Here is an 18607-nt window from a genome sequence, read left to right as displayed (position 1 = left end):
CGCCATGATTTTTCAAAGATAATGGCCAATGGCTCTGCAATCTCATCGGCCAACTCCTTTAGCACCCTCGGATGCAGCGCATCCGGCCCCATGGACTTGTGCTCGTCCAGCTTTTCTAAATAGTCCCGAACTACTTCTTTCTCCACAGAGAGCTGGTCACCTCCTCCCCATACTGTTCTCTCTCTCTGTGTGGGTGTACGTACATACACACACACACATCTCCTCACTATATGTTCCATTCTATGCATCCGCTGAAGTGGGCTGTAGCCCACGAAAGTTTATACTCAAATAAATTTGTCAGTCTCTATGGTGCCACAAGTACTCCTGTTCTTTCTCCTCATATGGAAACCATTCCATGCCCCTGATCAGATTGGAACAGCAGGGTCCCTGGCACTGTGACCCCAGAGGCCACTTGCATGGTGATGTGCTTTGCTGAATGGGCCTGGCTTTTAAACATCAATGTACAAACCAGACTTTTTATTTAAATCTCCCTAGCGATAACTGCAACTGGAGAAAGAGACTGTGCTCAAAGGGGGGGGCTGGGGAGAATGTGGCTCTGTCACTTTAAAGGAGGAGGACACTTACTGGAGGGGTAGGGAGTGCTATGGTAGGATTCACTTACACTCTTTATGCTTCAGAAATTTGGGGGGGGGGGTGGCCTTTGATGGTCTATGTAAGCTGTATGTGGGGGGGCCTAGGTCCTTCCACTCAGGGTCCAGTGGGGGTGGGGGATGGACAACACAGAGTGACACCAGATAAGGCTCAGCCTTGGGCTGCAGGGGGCTGCTAATAGAAGCACCCACTGGGCTCCTGCCCCATGCACCTCAGCCAATGAGCCATAAGCGAAGTAAAGTGAGGTTCCTGATTGGTCTGCAATGTACCAATGGTCAGCTAGTCACTCCCAGTGGCCTTGATTTCCCATTATGTAATATTAAACCCCACCCCCCCGGGGCCTGGCTGGGCCCCTCGTGCAGAGCAGGGAAAACCCCCGCCACTGGCCAGACTTGCTGCTCCAGGGAGAGTCAACTTGCCAAGCTCTGAGTCCAGGTGTGGTTTCATTAGGGCATGAGACATAACTGCTGCAAAGCGCCTTGAAAAAGGGCTGTGCATGAGACAATGCTTAGTACTTTTTTTGGTGAGCCAAGTATCCTCTATCTGAACTCGCCTAACGCCATAAGCTTGCAAGCACGCAACATGAGGCTACACTCAGTCTAGGCAGTACTTTTTTTTTTTTTTGCTAATCTATAGGATTGTTTGTTAGTTTATAAACATGTTAGACATAAGACTCCACCAGTTGGTAGCTTCCTAATTTTACTTTTTTAAGGTTAGTTTTAAAAAAAAAGTACTTCCAAAAGTGACCAGTGTTCATAAGCTTTTCAGAGAGAGCAATTATACTGAGGAAAGTTTCTGCCAGAACTGACCGCAGAACTCCCACTCAGGCCTCAACGATGTGTGTCGATGGAGCACAGTGGCAGCTTATTCACTATCTCACAAGACTTGAATAGCACTGGATTAAGGATTGACACAAGTGACCCAGACCCCCTAGTGTCTGCCCTGCTCTGGTGCTTAAACAGTAAGGGGGCCAGGGCCAGCTCCAGGCACCAGCTTAACAAGCACGTGCTTGGGGTGGCCACGCTGCAGAGGGGCGGCACATCCCGCTATTTGGCGGCAATTCAGCAGAGGGTCCCTCACTCCCGCTCGGAGCTCCTGCTGAATTGCCACAGATCACAATTGCAGCTTTTTGGGGGGGGGGCTGCTTGGGGTGGCAAAACCCCTGGAGCCAGCCCTGAAGGGGGCACAGTTGCCAGATGATCCAGAAATGAAAACAAATGCTCCTTAGAAAGCATAGTGCTTGCTACACACGGTGTGTGTGTAGAACAGCTGCCCTTGCGATTAATCAACATTTAATTTTCTTTGCCATCTTGTCTTTCCCCCCCACCCCATTAGTGCCAGCTCTTGTGTTTTGGATATCTCTGTTATTCCATGGTAGAGGAAGGCAGACCTGGTGATTGTGTGAATCTAGCTTAGTATATAAGCACTGTAACAAAAAGAAAATACCAGGTATTTAGAAAAGGGGAAGATTCTCCATGTTGTGGATGCTTTAGCAACACCAGGAAGGGGGCTTAATACAGCAATATCCATAAACACTCAACTCTCCTCCCTCTGCATTAAGTTTCAATAGAATTTACATTAAGGCAGCACCCAGACCATAATGTTAAATAACCAGTGCACCGTGCAGAAGGAAAGCAGAGATGCTGTGACAGCCTGAAACTGAGCAAGAGAATCTGTCTTCACCACACACTGCAAATGCTGCAGGGTTAGCAATAAGGTGCTTAAAAGGGAGATGAACAGTGAAATGTTCCTTCCACCCCTCTTTGCCCCTCCCCCAGGTGCTGCCCAGCTTGAAGGGGTTTCCATTATATACAGGGTTTAAAGTTTGGTTCAGTAGCTTTCAGCACCCCTGCTCCCCACCACTAATCTGTCAGTCTCTACAGATTGTCAAATCCCTGAATTAGCAGATCAGGTACATTCAGTTTCACGTAAGGCAGAGACAATGGTGCAGACCCCCATCCTCCCCCATGGTACCCACTGTCCATTCCAACTGGCCAAGACAGCTGTGAACCTAGTTTGCAGCATTGTGTCTCAGAACAGCAAGTGCCATGGGGGGAAAGCAAGGAGTGGAGCAGGCCAGGCACCCCCCCTCGCACCCAGCCTCCTCTTCCTTCATGGGCATCACTTGATACAGTCCATCACATGGATCTGCAGGGTATCCATGTCCGGAGCTTGGTACTGGCACTTAGGACAGCAGAAATCCGGCTGCTCCTCGTGGATACTTCGCCTGCGCCCTGCAGCTGGCAGGGGTTGGAAAGGTACTGGAGCCATGTTGTAAACTAGGGGGAGAGAGAAAGTTACTGTCCCGACAATTGGCACCTTCCCACACAAGTGCCCACTCCTCTGATGCCCCCTACAGGCCTGGGCCATGAGCATTCCCCACCTGGGGAGAGTTTCAAGACTCACCTGGTTGGGGTACAGGTGGGCGCCCCTCTGAATGGCGGTTCCTCATCTCCTCCATCAGAGTCCTTTGCAAAACAGCAAGAGGTTGGGGGGGGGAGTGTCAAAGCAGAACTTCAGCATCCCTTTCCTCCCCTGGTGAGCATTAGAGTGGGGCTCAAACCCCCATGGGATGCAGGGCAGAGGGCATGGCTGGGGCTGGTCACCAGCATCTCATGCTGGCTCTCCACAGCAGCCATCTGCAGATTCATCTAGCAAGACAGAAAGCTGCACTGAGCTGACCCCCGCACAGGGCCCACAGACCAAGGGGCAGGTGTTTGACAAAGAGAAAGCTCACCAGGTGGCTCCATTAGCATCTGCCTTCAGCTTGTCGTAGTCCCGCCGTAGCTGCTCAAACTGCTCCTTCAGATCCTCACGCTGCTCATGCAGCTTCTCCCGGGCCTCGCGCTCTGCTAGGAAATCCGCCTTGTAGATATCGGCCTGCAGGGGAGGCACCAGTGACCCTGCCCTTCAGCAACCGCGCGCACACGCACGGTTACCCCCCCAGCCCCCCTGCACCCACCTGGGCCTTCAGCACAGGGATGGTCTCCAGCATAGCCTTGTGCTGCTCCATGTCCTCCTTCAGCTTGTCAATCAGCTCCTGCTTGGCCACCAGTGCCTCCTCAGCCTGCTGCAGCTGCTGCTGCAGCTCCTCCAGGTGCAGCTCCATGCCCTGGAGTGGGGGAGAGGCCCACAGAACACTGAGCAGCAGGGAACACAGGGGGCAGGGCTGGACCCAGCCATGGAAGCCAGCCAAGCAGCCCCGCTCCCCCCCAAACCAGCTCTAAACCCACCTGGCTCCTCTTCTCGCTCTCTAGGCTGGATTTCACGTGCCCATCGTAATCCTGAAAGAGCTGGTGATAGGCTGCCTGCAGCTGGGCCAGCTTCCTCCTGAGGGATAATTGTGAGGTTAGAGGCAGCTCCCCACCCCCCTCTGCTCCCATGCTGCCCCAAATCTCCTTCCCACTCATCTCCGTGGCACACTCCCCCTGCCCCCCAGACAAACAGACGCTCCTCTGCTCCATGGCCCCCGTTCCCAACGCTCACTCACTTCTCCTCGGTGGCGCCCTGTCTCTCCACCCGCAGCGCCGTCTCCAGGTTCTGGGCCTGCATGCGCAGCTGGTCCATCTGCACGCTGTGCTGCTTGTGCAGCGCCTCAGCCTCCCGCTCCAGCCTGCAGCACCGCTCGGCAGCAGCCTGTGCTCTGCCGCACCAGGCAGGGGAGAGATGCCAACGTTAGCAGGGGTCTCAGTCCCACATGCCCCCTGCATCCGACTTCCAACCTCCCAGGACACATCAGTGGCTGCAGCCAAACAAACCTGCCACCAGCCCCAGATCAGTGGGGAAATTCACGGGTGCACACACTCACTTCTCCTCCAGATCCCGTTTCTCCAGTATACAGGCCTCCAGCCGGCTCTGGCTCTCCTTTAACTCCCCCAGCAGTGAGGTCACCTGGGCTTTCACTGAGGCACTGTCCTCCGTCAGCTGCTGCAGGGAGGGAAGAGACCACACCTTAGCCCAGGCCACACCACCTGGGGGACCTAGATCCAGAGAGAGGGTGAGGCTGCCGCAGGCTGGGATGGAGCCCCCACCCTTTCCCACTTCCCTGACTCCTTGGAGGAGGGGCTGATGTCAGATGTGTTTGCACATGTGGGTGGGTGATGAAGCAAGAATATCCTGGAAATGTTTGACCGATATGCATGGCAGTGACTTACTGGACTAGAGATCACTACCCAGTGGGGGCAGAAGGGTTAAAAAGCTGCTCCTGGGTCTGAGCAGGGAACATGAGGTGGGGGGGGGGGCGTCACATCTAGGGGTTGCTGGAGAACTGGCTGCAAGTCACCCATGTCAATGGGAGCCCAAGGACTGAACAATTAACACCTAACAGCAGCAAACTCCAGCAGGCAGAGCCTGGGGACTCAGGAGGTTCTGCAGGAAAGACAATGGGGCTGGGTTAATAGCAGGTCTCACCATTGGCTTCTCTCTGCTAACCGAAGGGCGTCCAAAGCTGCACCCAAGTGACTAAACCCAGCTCTGTTTGAAGAACGCCTGGCTGCCGGGCATAACTGGCTGGGGTGTATGGGTCCCTGCAGAGTGTAAAAGTCTCTCCCAGGAGTCTGTCTCGGAGGGCCAGAGCCTGGGGTCTCTGTGATGCAATAAAGCTGCCCTGGCCTCCCCTGATGGAAGAGGGGGACCCCTTGGGGGCAGGGGCCATGCTTACGGGGTTCCTCTGGGGGGCTGTTTAAAGGCTGGGGCCTAGCAGCCATCCTGTGGGGCCGTGACTTGGGCTGCACTTACCTCCAGCTGTTTCCTCAGGGCCTGAAGCTGCTGCTCAGCCTGCTGCTCAGCCTCCTGTGCCCTGGTTCCCAGCTTGGCCATCTCCTCCCGCACCAATGCCAGCTGCTGCTTCAGCCCCACTCTCCTGCCAGGGAACCCGCACAGTGAGCAGGTGATGGATCAGCACCCAGAGGCCCTCACGCTGAGTGTCCTGCATTCCCCTCCCACCCACCATCAACCCACACCGAGTGTCCCCCACTGACCCACTCCATCCCCCAAGTGCTGAGAGCACCCTGCATCCCACCTCCCCTCATGCCCACAGCCCCCTGCATCAGCCCCTAACCCACACACAGGCACCAGCGCCGTCCCCAGTGGTACAAGTCCGAGCCAGGAAGCAACTTACTCCTCCTCTGTCTCCTTCAGCCTCCTCTGCAGCAGCTCGGCTGCGTCCCGCCTGCTGCTGGGTCTGAAAGGACATGCGGGGCAGTGAGGGGCTCGGATCTGCCGGGTACCCAAGGGGGCTGGTGCTCAGCCCCTGGGGTGCTCTCTGCTCCCCTCAATCACAGCCCCCCTGCCACACACTAATCAGCCATTCCTGCCACGAAGGACCTGGCCCATGGTGTGCACACAGGATTCCTGTTGTTCCCTCTGCAGAACCTGCCCCCTCTTTCCCCCGCAATGGGGAAGGGACACCCAGCCTGAGGGGCAAGGGGGGCTGGGCACCTGCGGGGGTCTCCCAGCCTCATTGTATCACCCCTCCAGCGCACGAGCTGCTCTTACCCGCTGTCCCCGCCGCCCTGCAGGGCCTCCTGCTCCACCGGCCTCTCCAGCTGGACCCCATTCTCCTGTGAACGACACTGGCACTACTGAGCCACAGCTACCACCAGAACCAGCCCAACTCCCACTGCCTCCTGGGAAACGGTCCCAGGCTGAGTAGGGCCAGCCTGACACCACCAGGAGCCCAGGTCTCCCTGCCCAGCACAGGGCACCCCAAGAAAGGGGTCCCATTCCCCATCCCAGGAACAGGGCTCACCCCATTTCTCCCAGCACCTCTATGGCTGGGGCCCTCAAACATCCCTATGACCCCCCCAGAACCCTTGATTCTGTGAGGACGTGGGATTTTTTGATGCCTCGCTGTGCCTCAGTTCCCCCCACATACTTTGAATTGCTACCCAGTTGGGGGTGGGAGGGTGTCAAGTTTTCTCTGGGGCTGCGCAGGACGAGGTGGTAGGAATGGTTCAGTAAGGAACCTGCTGAAAGCGACCCAGATCAATGCAGCGCCTAAGAACACAGAAACCCCCCATGGCCGGAACACTGACACATAGCATCCCACCACACAGAGGAAGGATGTCCCCCCAGCTCGCCCCCCTCATCAGGGAATCTGAGCAGAGAGCAGCTGGAGAACAAGGTACTGGGATGTGGCTGGCAGGGGATAAAGTGCTGGTGTGCAGAGTCTGGCAGCTCTCATCTGGGGCTGAGAAGGGGCACAGACAGAACCTGAAGTGAGGCCCACTCCAGCGTGGCTGGCGAATTGTTCTGTCCTGGTTTGATGGACTATGTCTTAACCTTTGTTTTTCTGTGTGAAGGTAAGGAGGCCCCGCATTGGGTTACAGGTGACTAATGAACACAGCTTTGTTCTGCAAATCCTGCCTGGGCACATTAGTCCCTGCACAGCGTGAGAGTCTCTGACCAGGAGTGTCTCTGCTGGGCAGAGCTCACAGCATGAATCAGGCATCCTGGAGCTCCAAGGCTCAGCCTTGGAGGCGATGAGGCTGCAGAGCCTGCCTCTGCCAGGGGTGGGGGTGGGGGGTCTGGCACGCTGAAGGGGTTCCTCCATGGAGCAGACATCCTGCTAATTGGCAGGGTATACAGGGGGCATTACAGAGATGCCCCGAGTCTGGCATTCACATTCTAGTTCACCAAAGAGCCTCCTGTCCAGTGAAAGCCTGTGTCACACTGGTCATCACAAGCTTTGTGAACGGCACATGTGGCTAGCACAGATGATTGTGACATTGCACTCCATATGATTCTATGAAAATATGCTAATGAGTGTGAATATAATGTAACTGGAATATGCTTCATGCAAAAGGTCTCATGTAAGGTATCACTACAAAGCTTATAACCTATTGAGTGTGGTCATCCTATTTGTATAAATGTGTCATTCTTGTATATGAAACTAGAAATATGGGCTCTTGATGGCTCCCATTAACCAGGACAATTGGTTGTAAATGGCTCAGTTTTCTTGTAAGTCTTCCTGTATACCTATGTGCTGGCAAGTGGGCAATAAAGGCCTGGTCTACATCGGGGGGGCGCGAGCTAAGTCCGTCTAAGTTACGCAACTTCAGCTACAAAAATAGTGTAGCTGATGTCGACGTACTCAGAGCTACTTACCGCGGTGTCTTCACTGCGGTAGGTCGACTGCTGACGCACCCCCGTCGACTCCGCCTACGCTTCTCACTCTGCTGGAGTACCAGAGTCGACGGGAGAGTGCTCGGAGGTCGATTTATCGTGTCTTCACTAGTCGCGATAAATCGATCCCCGCTGGATCGATCGCTCTGGAGGTAAGTGTGGAGTCTTACAGTGACATGTGATCCTGGCACTGGAATCCATCTTTAACCTGGTGCTTTTCCATTCAGAAGGGGGGTGGGAACCCAGAGAGGGACAAAGGATTCCTGCCTTGTGCAAAAGGTATACAAGGGGGTGGAACAGAACAAAGGGGGCTGCAGTCATGAGAAATCCCCTAGCTACCACCTGAGCTGGAACAAGGGCTGTAACACAGGAAAGGATTGGGCCCAGACTAGAAAGGAGACTAGTCTGTGAAAGAAGCTTCCTGCAACATCTCTGGGGGTGAGGTTCCATCTGTATGCATCCGAAGAAGTGAGCTGTAGCTCACGAAAGCTCATGCTTAAATAAATTTGTTAGTCTTTAAGGTGCCACAAGTACTCCTGTTTTTTTTGCGGATACAGACTAACACGGCTGCTACTCTGAAATCTGACATCTGTAACCAGTTTCTTACCGTATTAGGCTTAGACTTGCGTGTTTGTTTTATTTTGCTCGGTAATTTACTTTGTTTGATCTGTTATTACTTGGAACCATTTAAATCCTAGTTTTTATATTTAATAAAATCACCTATTTATTAACCCAGAGTAAGCGAATAATACCTGGGGAAGCAAACAGCTGTGCATACAGTGGAGTCGCATCATAGGCGCATTTAACTTACACGATTTTAACCATATGCACTCGGCAAAGCAAAACAAAAAAAGAGAAAAATAACAATTTAAATACTGTACCTGTAGTGCAGGTGATTCCTCCCGCCATTCCACTTAATGAGCGTTTGACCATACACGATGTTCGCCTTAAGCGCTGACTTTAGAACCTAACCCCCGCATAAGATGCGACTCCCCTGTACCTCTATCAGTGTTATGAAGGGTGGATAATTTATGAGTTTACCTTGTATAAGCTTTATACAGAGTAAAACGGATTTATTTTGTGATTTGGATCCCACTGGGAGCTGGGTATCTGGGTGCTGGAGACAGGAGCACTTCTTAAGCTGTTTTCAGTTAAGTCTGCAGCTTTTGGGGGACGTGGTTCAGACCTGGGTCTGTGTTTGCAGCAGGCAAGCGTGTCTGGCTCAACAAGGCAGGGCACTGAAGTCCCAAGCTGCCAGGGAAAGCGGGCTCAGAAGCAGTCTTGGCACATCAGGTGGCAGTCCCAAGGGGGTTTGTCATCTGTATCCATGTTGGGCAATGATGTTTTTAAGGCCTCATTTTAAAGCAAGGGTGGGCACTGGGGGTTCCTTTGGGAACAGCTGGTCTGATAATTCTGGGAGCATCCAGTGGATCAGGGGCTGGGCACTCAGGGGGATGCTGGGCCATTGCTAGCCTGCGTGTGATGAGGAGAGGCCTGGTGCTGCCCGTGGCCGAAGCCAGTAGGGAGCTGAACCCTGGCTGGTCCAGACAAGGCTCCCTTGCGTTAAGGGCAGGTGGGAGCGAGGTGCCCTGTGACCCTGGGGAGAGATGGGGGCATTACAGGTAACATTCATATCCCCCTCCCCAACCAGTCCCTTACCTTGACCCTCACACCAGCCTCTCCTGGGGGCTGCACCTGCTGCTGGATCTGGGCCTGCAGGGCCCGGTTGGCCTCCTGGAGCTGCTCCAGCTGCTCCTTCAGCAGCTGCAGGGTCTCTGGGCCAGGGGCCTGGGGGAATGGGGAGAGTGAGGGACGGACACCACAGGCTGCTCTCCGCCCCACCCCCCAAGCCAGCGCTCCCACCCCACCCCCTGCTGTGAGAGGCCAGGGCTGGAGTAGCCAGGAGCTCCTCCTAGGCCAGAGGGCCCCCGATGGGCCTTTTTCCTTCTACTCTCTCACTAGCACAGCAAAAAAGGGACTTTTGGAGGTGGGGTATTCTGTTCCTCAGGGAATTGGGAGCTGGGTTAGAGGAGATTTCCCCGCCCTCCAGACAGGTGTGTCTCACCATCAGAGGCTCAGTCAACTCCTGGGTCAGGGTCATAGTGTCTGCCTCCTCTGGCTCAGGGATCTCCTTCTCCAAGGCGCTCGGCTGGGAAGTTGCAAAAGAGTCAGTCATCTGAGAAGAGGCAGCTGTCCTGACCTATCTCCCGACGCCCCATGGCCGTGCTGCAGAAAGGAACTGGGCCAGGGGAACCGCGGAGAGCTCAGTGCCCAGGTGAGACCCCCTCCTGGGCTTGGTGTTGGGGGAAGAAGGCACAGAATGCCCCTGCAAACCCCCTTTCCCCTTGGGGGGGGGGGGGGTAGGAAGCTCTCCTGATACCTGCTGCCTTCCCTTGAGCTGCTCCACCTCCCAGAGGGCCTGCTCCAGTTGGCACTTCATCTCGGTCCGCTCAGCATTCAGCTTCTCCACCACATCCCGGGCCTCCCGGAAACGGAGCATCAGGAACTCCTTCTCCTCACGCTGTGTGGCCTGGAAGCGCAGGAACTCCTGGTAGCGCTGCCGCAGCATCTGGTTACTCTGCCGAATGGCCTCTGCCTCAGGGACAGTGAGAGTGTTAGCCTGGTGCTGGCTGAGTTCCTACCCTTCCCCTATGAGGGGCACACCACTTACCGGCTCTCCGCCCCCATCCGTCTCTCTGGAACCAAGGGTGAAGTTTGGTAATGTGTATGATGCCCATGTGTGCCTCAGTTTCCCTCTGCGCATCACATTGCTGTGTGTGGCATGAATAGGTCACTCAAGGACTGGCTGACACCCACGCACGGCAGTGGAGGATGCAGAAAGACAACGGGAGCCCCGATGGGCAGAACGTGCCAGGTCACATCTGGCAACAACCCAGTAGGAGGAGGTTTTCTCCCACCCCTAAGCCCATTTAAGCCCATTGCTTCTTGTCCTGTCCTCAGAGGTCCAGGAGAATAAGTTTTCTCCCTCTTATTCTCCATCCCCTTCTTAATGATTCCTAACATCCTGTTTGCTTTTTTGACTGCCGCTGAATACTGAGTGGACGTCTTCAGAGAACTATCCACGATGACTCCAAGATCTTTTTCCTGATTAGTTGTAGCTAAATTAGCCCCCATCATATTGTATGTATAGTTGGGATTATTTTTTACAATGTGCATTGCTTTACATTTATCCACATTAACTTTCATTTGCCATTTTGTCGCCCAATCACTTAGATCTTTTTGAAGTTCTTCACCGTCTGCTTTGGTCTTAACTATCTTGAGCAGTTTAGTATCATCTGCAAACTTTGCCACCTCACTTTTTACCATTTTCTCCAGATCATTTATGAATAAGTTGAATAGGATTGGTCCTAGGACTGACCCTTGGGGAACACCACTAGTGACCCCTCTACATTCTGAAAATTTACCATTTATTCCTACCCTTTGTTCCCTGTCTTTTAACCAGCTCCCCATCCATGAAAGGATCTTCCCTCTTATCCCATGACAACTTAATTTACATAAGAGCCTTTGGTGAGGGACCTTGTCAAAGGCTTTCTGGAAACCTAAGTACACTATGTCCACTGGATCCCCCTTGTCCACATGTTTGTTGACCCCTTCAAAGAACTCTATAGATTAGTAAGACATGATTTCCCTTTACAGAAAGGATGTTGACTTTTGCCCAACAATTTATGTTCTTCTAGATGTCCGAGAATTTTATTCTTCACGATTGTTTCAACTAATTTGCCCGGTACTGACGTTAGACTTACTGGTCTGTAATTGCCTCGAAGGCCACGGGCCTGCCCCTGTAAACTGTGGGGGTGCTTGGGGCCCAGCCCATGGAGGGGGTGACTCCCAAGGGACTAGTTACAGGCTAGGTCATAGACCAGACCCTGTGGATCCATGACGTTGTCACCCACTCCCCCACAGGGAGCAGGGACTAGCCATAGCGCAGCACGTCTCAGCCCTCGACCCGCCCCGGCAAGCAGGGACCAACCACATCGCAGCACCCCAGCCCCCAGTCGGGAGATGAGGCCTCCGGGGGCCCGGCTCTTCCTCACCCTTCAGGTCCTGGTTCTCGGCCAGGAAGCGCTGCAATGCCTCGTGCCCGGCCAGGTCAGAGGGCAGCTGCCAGGCCGCCACCTTGCCAAGGGATGAGTCCTCGCCCAGGGCTCCGCAGTCACCACCTGGGCCCCCGCTTGGCTGCACCATCTCGCAGCTCCGGCGCTGCCGGGTCCCGTTCATTCAGCCAGGCAGGTCCCGGCCTGCGGAGAGAGATTGAGGAGGATGAGACCCCAGGGCGTCAGCCAGGTGGTCCCGGAAACCTGAGCCCCTTACACAGCGCTGGTAGGGGAGGGAGAGCTCGGACACCCGGGCCCCTTACGCGGCGCTGGTGGGGGGGGGAGGGGGAGCTCGGACACCCGGGCCCCTTACGCGCGCTGGTGGGGAGGGGGAGCTCGGACACCCGGGCCCCTTACGCGGCGCTGGTGGGGGGGGGAGCTCGACACCCGGGCCCCTTACGCGCGCTGGTGGGGAGGGGGAGCTCGGACACCCGGGCCCCTTTCGCGGCGCAGCTGGTGGGGAGCTCGGACACCCGGGCCTTTCGCGGCGCTGGTGGGGAGCTCGGACACCCGGGCCCCTTACGCGGCGCTGGTGGGGAGCTCGACACCCGGGCCCCTTACGCGCGCTGGTGGGGAGCTCGGACACCCGGGCCCTTACGCGGCGCGCTGGTGGGAGGGGGAGCTCGACACCCGGGCCCCTTACGCGGCGCTGGGGGAGGGGGAGCTCGGACACCCGGGCCTTACGCGCGCTGCTGGTGGGGAGCTCGGACACCCGGGCCCCTTACGCGGCGCTGCTGGTGGGGAGCTCGGACACCGGGCCCCACGCGGCGCTGCTGGTGGGGAGCTCGGACACCCGGGCCCCTTACGCGGCGCTGCTGGTGGGGAGCTCGGACACCCGGGCCCCTTACGCGGCGCTGCTGGTGGGGGGGGGAGATCGGACCCCCGGGCCCCTTACGCGGCGCTGCTGGTGGGGAGTTCGACACCCGGGCCCCTTACGCGGGGCTGCGGGGAGCTCGGACACCCGGGCCCCTTACGCGGTGCTGCTGGTGGGGAGCTCGGACACCCGGGCCCCTACGCGCGCTGCTGGTGGGGGAGCTCGGACACCCGGGCACCTTACGCGGCGCTGCTGGTGGGGGGGGAGCTCGGACACCCGGGCCCCTTACGCGGCGCTGCTGGTGGGGGGGGAGCTCGGACACCCGGGCCCCTTACGCGGCGCGGCTGGGGAGCTCGACACCCGGGCCCCTTACGCGGCGCTGGGGTGGGGAGGGGGAGCTCGGACACCCGGGCCCCTACGCGGCGCTGCGGGGGAGCTCGGACACCCGGGCCCCTTACGTGGCGCCGCTGGTGGGGAGCTCGGACACCTGGGCCCTTACGCGGCGCTGCTGGTGGGGAGCTCGGACACCCGGGCCCCACGCGGCGCTGCTGGGGAGGGGGAGCTCGGACACCCGGGCCCCTTACGCGGCGCTGCTGGGGAGGGGGGGGGAGCTCGGAAACCCGGGCCCCTTACGCGGCGCTGCTGGGGAGGGGCGGGGGGGGCACGGCCGCCCGGGCCCCTTACGCGGCGCTGCTGGGGAGGGGAGGGGGGAACTCGGACACCCGGGCCCCTTACGCGGCGCTGCTGGGGAGGGGGAGCTCGGACACCTGGGCCCTTACGCGGCGCTGCGGGGGCTCGGACACCCGGGCCTTACGCGGCGCTGCTGGGGGAGCTCGGACACCCGGGCCCCTTACGCGGCGCTGCTGGTGGGGAGCTCGGACACCTGGGCCCCTTACGCGGCGCTGCTGGGGAGCTCGGACACCCGGGCCTTACGCGGCGCTGCTGGGGGAGCTCGGACACCTGGGCCCTTACGCGGCGCTGGCGGGGGGAGCTCGGACACCTGGGCCCCTTACGCGGCGCTGGCGGGGAGCTCGGACACCCGGGCCCCCAGGCGGCGCTGGCGGGGAGCTCGGACACCTGGGCCCCTTACGCGGCGCTGGCGGGGAGCTCGGACACCTGGGCCCCTTACGCGGCGCTGGCGGGGGAGCTCGGACACCTGGGCCCTTACGCGGCGCTGGCGGGGAGCTCGGACACCTGGGCCTTACGCGGCGCTGGCGGGGAGCTCGGACACCTGGGCCCTTACGCGGCGCTGCGGGGAGCTCGGACACCTGGGCCCCTTACGCGGCGCTGGCGGGGAGTTCGGACACCTGGGCCTTACGCGGCGCTGGCGGGGAGCTCGGACACCTGGGCCCCTTACGCGGCGCTGGCGGGGAGCTCGGACACCCGGGCCCTTACGCGGCGCTGGGGGAGGAGCTCGGACACCTGGGCCCCTTACGCGGCGCTGGCGGGGGGGGGGGAGCTCGGAACCCCGGGCCCCTTACGCGGCGCGGCGGGGGGGGGGGCGCTCGGACACCCGGGCCCCTTACGCGGCGCTGCTGGGGGAGCTCGGACACCTGGGTCCCCCGGCCAGAAGTCCTAGTACCTGGTCTCGCCCCGCCCGGCTCCCACTTCCCCTTCTCTCTTCCGGGATCGCGTCTCCGTCCCACTCCCCGCGGAAGTGCTGCCAAAGGACCCGGAAGCGGAAGGGACGGTCGGCAGCAGGGACGGACCCCATTGGAAACCTGTCCGGCGCGGCACCGCTTCCGCCTCGCTAGGTGTCATGGCGGGGCCAGGGCGAGGCCGCCGATTGGCCGCGCGGGCAGGGGGCGGGGCCTGGATGGGGAGCCGGCGGGCGGGGCCGGGGCTGGGTCAGGGGCGGGGCCGGATGGGGAGCCGGGGGCGGGGCCGGGGCTGGGTCAGGGGCGGGGCTGGGATGGGGAGCCGGGGGCGGTGCCGGGGCGGGCAGGGGCGGGGCCTGAATGGGGAGCCGGGGCCGGGGCCGGGGCTGGGTCAGGGGCGGGGCTGGGATGGGGAGCCGGGGCGGTGCCAGGGCGGGCAGGGGGCGGGGCCTGAATGGGGAGCCGGGGGCCGGGGCCGGGGCTGGGTCAGGGGGCGGGGCGGGGAGGGGGCGCCGGGGCCGGGGCGGGGTCAGGGGGCGGGGCCGGGGCCGGGGGCGGGATGGGGAGCCGGGGGCGGGGCCGGGGCTGGGTCAGGGGCGGGGCTGGGATGGGGAGCCGGGGGGCGGGGCCGGGGCCGGGGCCGGGATGGGGAGCCGGGGCGGGGCCGGGGCTGGGTCAGGGGCGGGGCTGGGATGGGGAGCCGGGGGCGGGGCCGGGGGCTGGGTCAGGGGCGGGGCTGGGATGGGGAGCCGGGGCGGGGCCGGGGCCGGGCCGGGATGGGGAGCCGGGGCGGGGCTGGGTCAGGGGCGGGGCTGAGATGGGGAGCCGGGGGCGGGGCCGGGTCAGGGGCGGGGCTGGGATGGGGAGCCGGGCGAGCGTTGGGCCGGCGGCAGAGCGGGAGCGAGACCCGGGGACCGGTAGGAAGCGGGCGGGGGCGGTGCCGGGGGATTAGGAGGCGGGGAACGGGGGGAGGTGGGGACATGTGGGAGCCGGTGGCGGGGACTTGGGGGCATGTGGGGGCGGGGAACGGGGAGGTGGGGCGGGGACTTGGGGGCATGTGGGGGCGGGGAACGGGGAGGTGGGGCGGGGACTTGGGGGCATGTGGGGCGGGGAACGGGAGGAGGTGGGAGCTGGGGGCAGGGAACAGGGGAGGTGGGGGCGGGGACTTGGGGGCATGTGGGGCGGGGAACGGGGAGGTGGGAGCTGGGGGCAGGGAACGGGGAGGTGGGGGCATGTGGGAGCTGGGGCGGGGACTTGGGGGCATGTGGGGGCGGGGAACGGGCGGAGGTGGGAGCTGGGGGCAGGGAACAGGGGAGGTGGGGGCAGGTGGGAGCCGGGGGACTCTGGGGATGGGGAGGTCAGGTGCAAGGGGGGCATGGAGTAGTGGGAGGGGTCAGGAGTTAGAGGGCACTGGTGGGTAGGAATGGGGGGAGCAGGAGGGGGCTGGAGGGTGAGCAGCAAGTGGGTGTGATTAGCTGGGGGGGCTGGAGCTAGGTGTCACTGGGGAGAAGGACTGCAGGGGGTTCTAGTGTCTGGGGCTGTACTTGGGGCAGGACCCAACAGTGACCCCTCCCCCTGCACCTATCCTGGGATTTCTCTTCACGCCCCCACCAGGCCTCATTTTCCCCCCACCCCACCCCACGCCCCGCCATAGGGCTCCTCTGCCCTGCAGCTCAGTATCTGCCCATCCTGTTGGACAAGCAGAGACCTGTTGCCCTGCTCCCCGGGGTGCTGGCTGGGGGAGCCACAACAGGCCAGCTCTCCCAGGGGCGGGGAGTCCAGCTCACACAAACCGGCCTGGTCTCTCTTGCTCTTAGGAAGCAGCAATTCAAGCACCATGACTCTTCAGCGGGAGCTGAGCCGCTCGCAGGTGTGCGGGATGATGCGTGAGGAGCTGTGCCAGGGCAAGGACTTCCTGCAGTCCGACACCCACATCTTCATCATCATGGGGGCCTCGGTGAGTACCCATAGCCCAGACTGGAGCCATCCAAGCAGGTGCCCCATGCCGGCGCCTTCTCCTGGAGCGCCTGGCTCATGCAGCCTCCAGCCTTAACCCAAGTCACCAGTGCTGGAGTCTGCATACAGTCAGCGCTGAGAGGGGACAAGGAGCTCCCTGTAGGTCTCTCTGGAGCACTGAGTGAGGGGATGGATCTGGGCAGCGGGCCTCAGGGATGGACCCAGATCCCCCTCAAAGGGCTCTGTGTTTCCATGGGCTGGGACCCTGAAATCCCGCTGGCCCATGGCTCTGGGGGCTGTGGCAAGAATGATCTTCCCCTGGAGAGACAGCAGGCCTGAAGCACCACATGGCTGCAGGTCTCCAGCCTCCCTTGGGGCTACTCGGGTCCTGCCGCACGGGGCTCGAAGGAGAGGGCAGGGATTGTACCAGCTGAGATAATTAGTGCTGATGGCTGCAGCCAGGCTGCCCGGCACCAGGCACCGAGTGACTCAACTTCCTGCACCGTGTTGTGTAACACAGACAGCGATTACAGCTCAGTGTGTAACCTGGCTCCAGCAGCAGCAGCTTTGGGGGTGGGGAGCTAATCCCTGTAGGCACAGATTGGGTTTAGCTGTGTGCCTTGCCATGGGGAAACCCGAGGCCTGGGTGCATTGCTGGTGCTGGCTGTGGTGATGACAGTGCGGGGGGCAGGCCGTGGCTTGGCCAAACCCCCCTTGTCTTGATCCTGTGAGCAGTAGCAGGATTTCAGCAAGCAAATGTGTGTGACTGAGATCGTCTCGGTGCCCTCAAATTCACCCAACACCCCAAATTTGCCCTGACACTCCCAGATGCCCCCAAAATGCCTCACCCCACAGTCATCCTTTAGGCCCCTGAAACCACCCCAGCCTCCCCACACTCACCCCAATGCTCCCCTAATTCGCTGAAACTGCTCCAGTTCCCTCTCCAGGGCCTTCAGTTTAACAATTTTCTACCTCACTTTCTGGTTCCCTCTGCTCTCAGAGGGGCTGTGATGGTGACACGCACGCTGTGGGATCTGTGGTGTTAGCACAAGGGGAAGTGCTGGGCGCTGCTGAGTCACTGTGCACAGAGGAGAGTGAGGCTGTTCTGGCCCCGGTGCTGGTGGTGGGTGGGCTTTGTCCTTGTGCAGCAAGTGGTGTACGGTCCCATGGATGTGGCTATCGCTCTAAGTCCTGGCCCAGATGAGCCCCAGGTAGCTCTTACCTCCATGGAGCTAGGTACGGTCAATGCTACACTGCTCATCCTTGCTAGCTTCATAGAAGTAACTCTCCCTTAGCTCGTGGCAGCATGCGACATCTAGTCCAACACGTGTGTGTCCAGGGCCAGAGACTCTCACCCACTTCGGCCCCTGGTTAACCAGTACCTTGTGTGTGGCTCCAGCATCTTCCAGCAAGGGAGCCCGGCTGGACTGGGAGGCAGCAGAGACGGAGAAGCCATCACTTCACTCGGGAGTTTGTTCTGATGGCTAATCACCCCCACAGGTGCCCTATTGCTGGACTGAATTTCTCCAGCTTCGGCTTCCCTTTCCCGGGGCTGGGGCTGTCTTTCTCCTCAGTGCTGGAATCAGTCTTCCCTTTGAAATGCTCAACAGATGGAGCCCTTTAGGGCTCTTGCATTTTTCTCCAGCCTTTGAACAATTTTTCTGGCTCCTTTCTCCCCTCTCTGCAATTTTTCCACAGCCTTTTTAAAATGTGGCCACCAGAACTGGACGCAATATCCCAAGGCCGTGTCCAGTGAGAAAATCCCCTCCCTGCTTCTGCTCACGGCTGCCCTGTTGATACACCCCAGGATCCCACAACCCCCTTTGGCCACAACGTGGCCCTGGGAGCTTGGGTTATTCACTAAGCCCTCTAGGTTCTTCTCAGATTCACGGCTTTCCAGAGACTGCTCCCGTGCAGTGGGCTCCTTGTTCCTAGGTGTGTAATGCACACCTCTCTTTGCAGAGATTGGGGCTGGGACGGACATCACATGGATTCCCCCTGCCCTACCCCGAGTGGGAGCAGGGTCCCTGTTATGCTACATGCTGTATGGACACACAGTCCCTATGCTGTAGTGGGGAAAGAGCGATTCGGTGACTAGTCCAAGGTCATACAGGGCAATTGAACCCAGGAGCCTGGCTCCCATTCCCCCAGCTTCATGTGTAGTGGGTTAACCCCAAGTTAGTGGAGCCGATGCCCTCCGTAGCCCCTCTCACATCAGGGAATCACGGGTAGGAGCTAGGTGTCCCCATGCTATGAGCCAGGCCAGGGCCAGCTGTGTGGGGGCGCTGCCCCTGCCATCCCTTGGGGTCTCTGTGGGTCAGGCAGGGATGGCCCAAGCTGAATCCCTGGCACCTGCCCCTCCACAGCAGAGGGAGGGAAGAGAAAGC

At 59.7% G+C, this 18607-nt stretch overlaps 2 protein-coding genes across 4 annotated transcripts in view; one reads left to right on the top strand and one right to left on the bottom strand.

Annotated features, from left to right (window-relative positions):
- Positions 1–288: 288 nt before the first annotated feature.
- Positions 289–14403, bottom strand: IKBKG (inhibitor of nuclear factor kappa B kinase regulatory subunit gamma). Of its 3 annotated transcripts, none has more exons than XM_039510838.1 (15): positions 14249–14403; positions 11793–11996; positions 10118–10329; positions 9803–9886; positions 9397–9525; positions 6109–6173; positions 5732–5794; positions 5350–5473; positions 4421–4539; positions 4103–4255; positions 3846–3942; positions 3575–3724; positions 3350–3492; positions 3019–3080; positions 289–2891 (listed from the first exon to the last, which is right to left on the bottom strand). In XM_039510838.1, exons 2-15 carry the CDS (start codon positions 11974–11976, stop codon positions 2734–2736), a joined length of 1743 nt encoding a protein of 580 aa, XP_039366772.1. In that variant the 5' UTR covers positions 11977–11996; positions 14249–14403; the 3' UTR covers positions 289–2733. The 3 variants fall into 3 exon arrangements, with proteins under 3 accessions (XP_039366772.1, XP_039366773.1, XP_039366775.1); XM_039510839.1 differs by having other exon boundaries at positions 4421–4536; XM_039510841.1 differs by lacking the exon at positions 9803–9886.
- Positions 14404–15117: 714 nt separating this feature from the next.
- The window catches only part of G6PD (glucose-6-phosphate dehydrogenase), a 13749-nt gene continuing 10259 nt past the window's right edge, over positions 15118–18607 (top strand). Inside the window, exons 1-2 of the mRNA XM_039510810.1 lie at positions 15118–15181; positions 16082–16221. Coding sequence (XP_039366744.1) covers positions 15124–15181; positions 16082–16221 — 198 coding nt within the window. The 5' untranslated portion in view covers positions 15118–15123. The remainder of the gene's footprint in view (positions 15182–16081; positions 16222–18607) is intronic.

Source organism: Mauremys reevesii, linkage group 22 (genome assembly GCF_016161935.1).
Source record: "Mauremys reevesii isolate NIE-2019 linkage group 22, ASM1616193v1, whole genome shotgun sequence".
Lineage (NCBI taxonomy): Eukaryota > Metazoa > Chordata > Testudines > Geoemydidae > Mauremys > Mauremys reevesii.
Note: the sequence above shows the minus strand (reverse complement) of the source record. Positions and strands in the feature narration are given on the sequence as shown.

Coding starts and splice junctions, on each gene's coding strand:
- IKBKG (XM_039510838.1), bottom strand. CDS start 11,976: ATGAACGGGACCCGGCAGCGCCGGAGCTGCGAGATGGTGCAGCCAAGC. Junction 4,256..4,420: donor AAACGGGATCTGGAGGAGAA/GTGAGTGTGTGC, acceptor CTGGTGCGGCAG/AGCACAGGCTGCTGCCGAGC. Junction 2,892..3,018: donor CCCACCTGTACCCCAACCAG/GTGAGTCTTGAA, acceptor CTCTCCCCCTAG/TTTACAACATGGCTCCAGTA.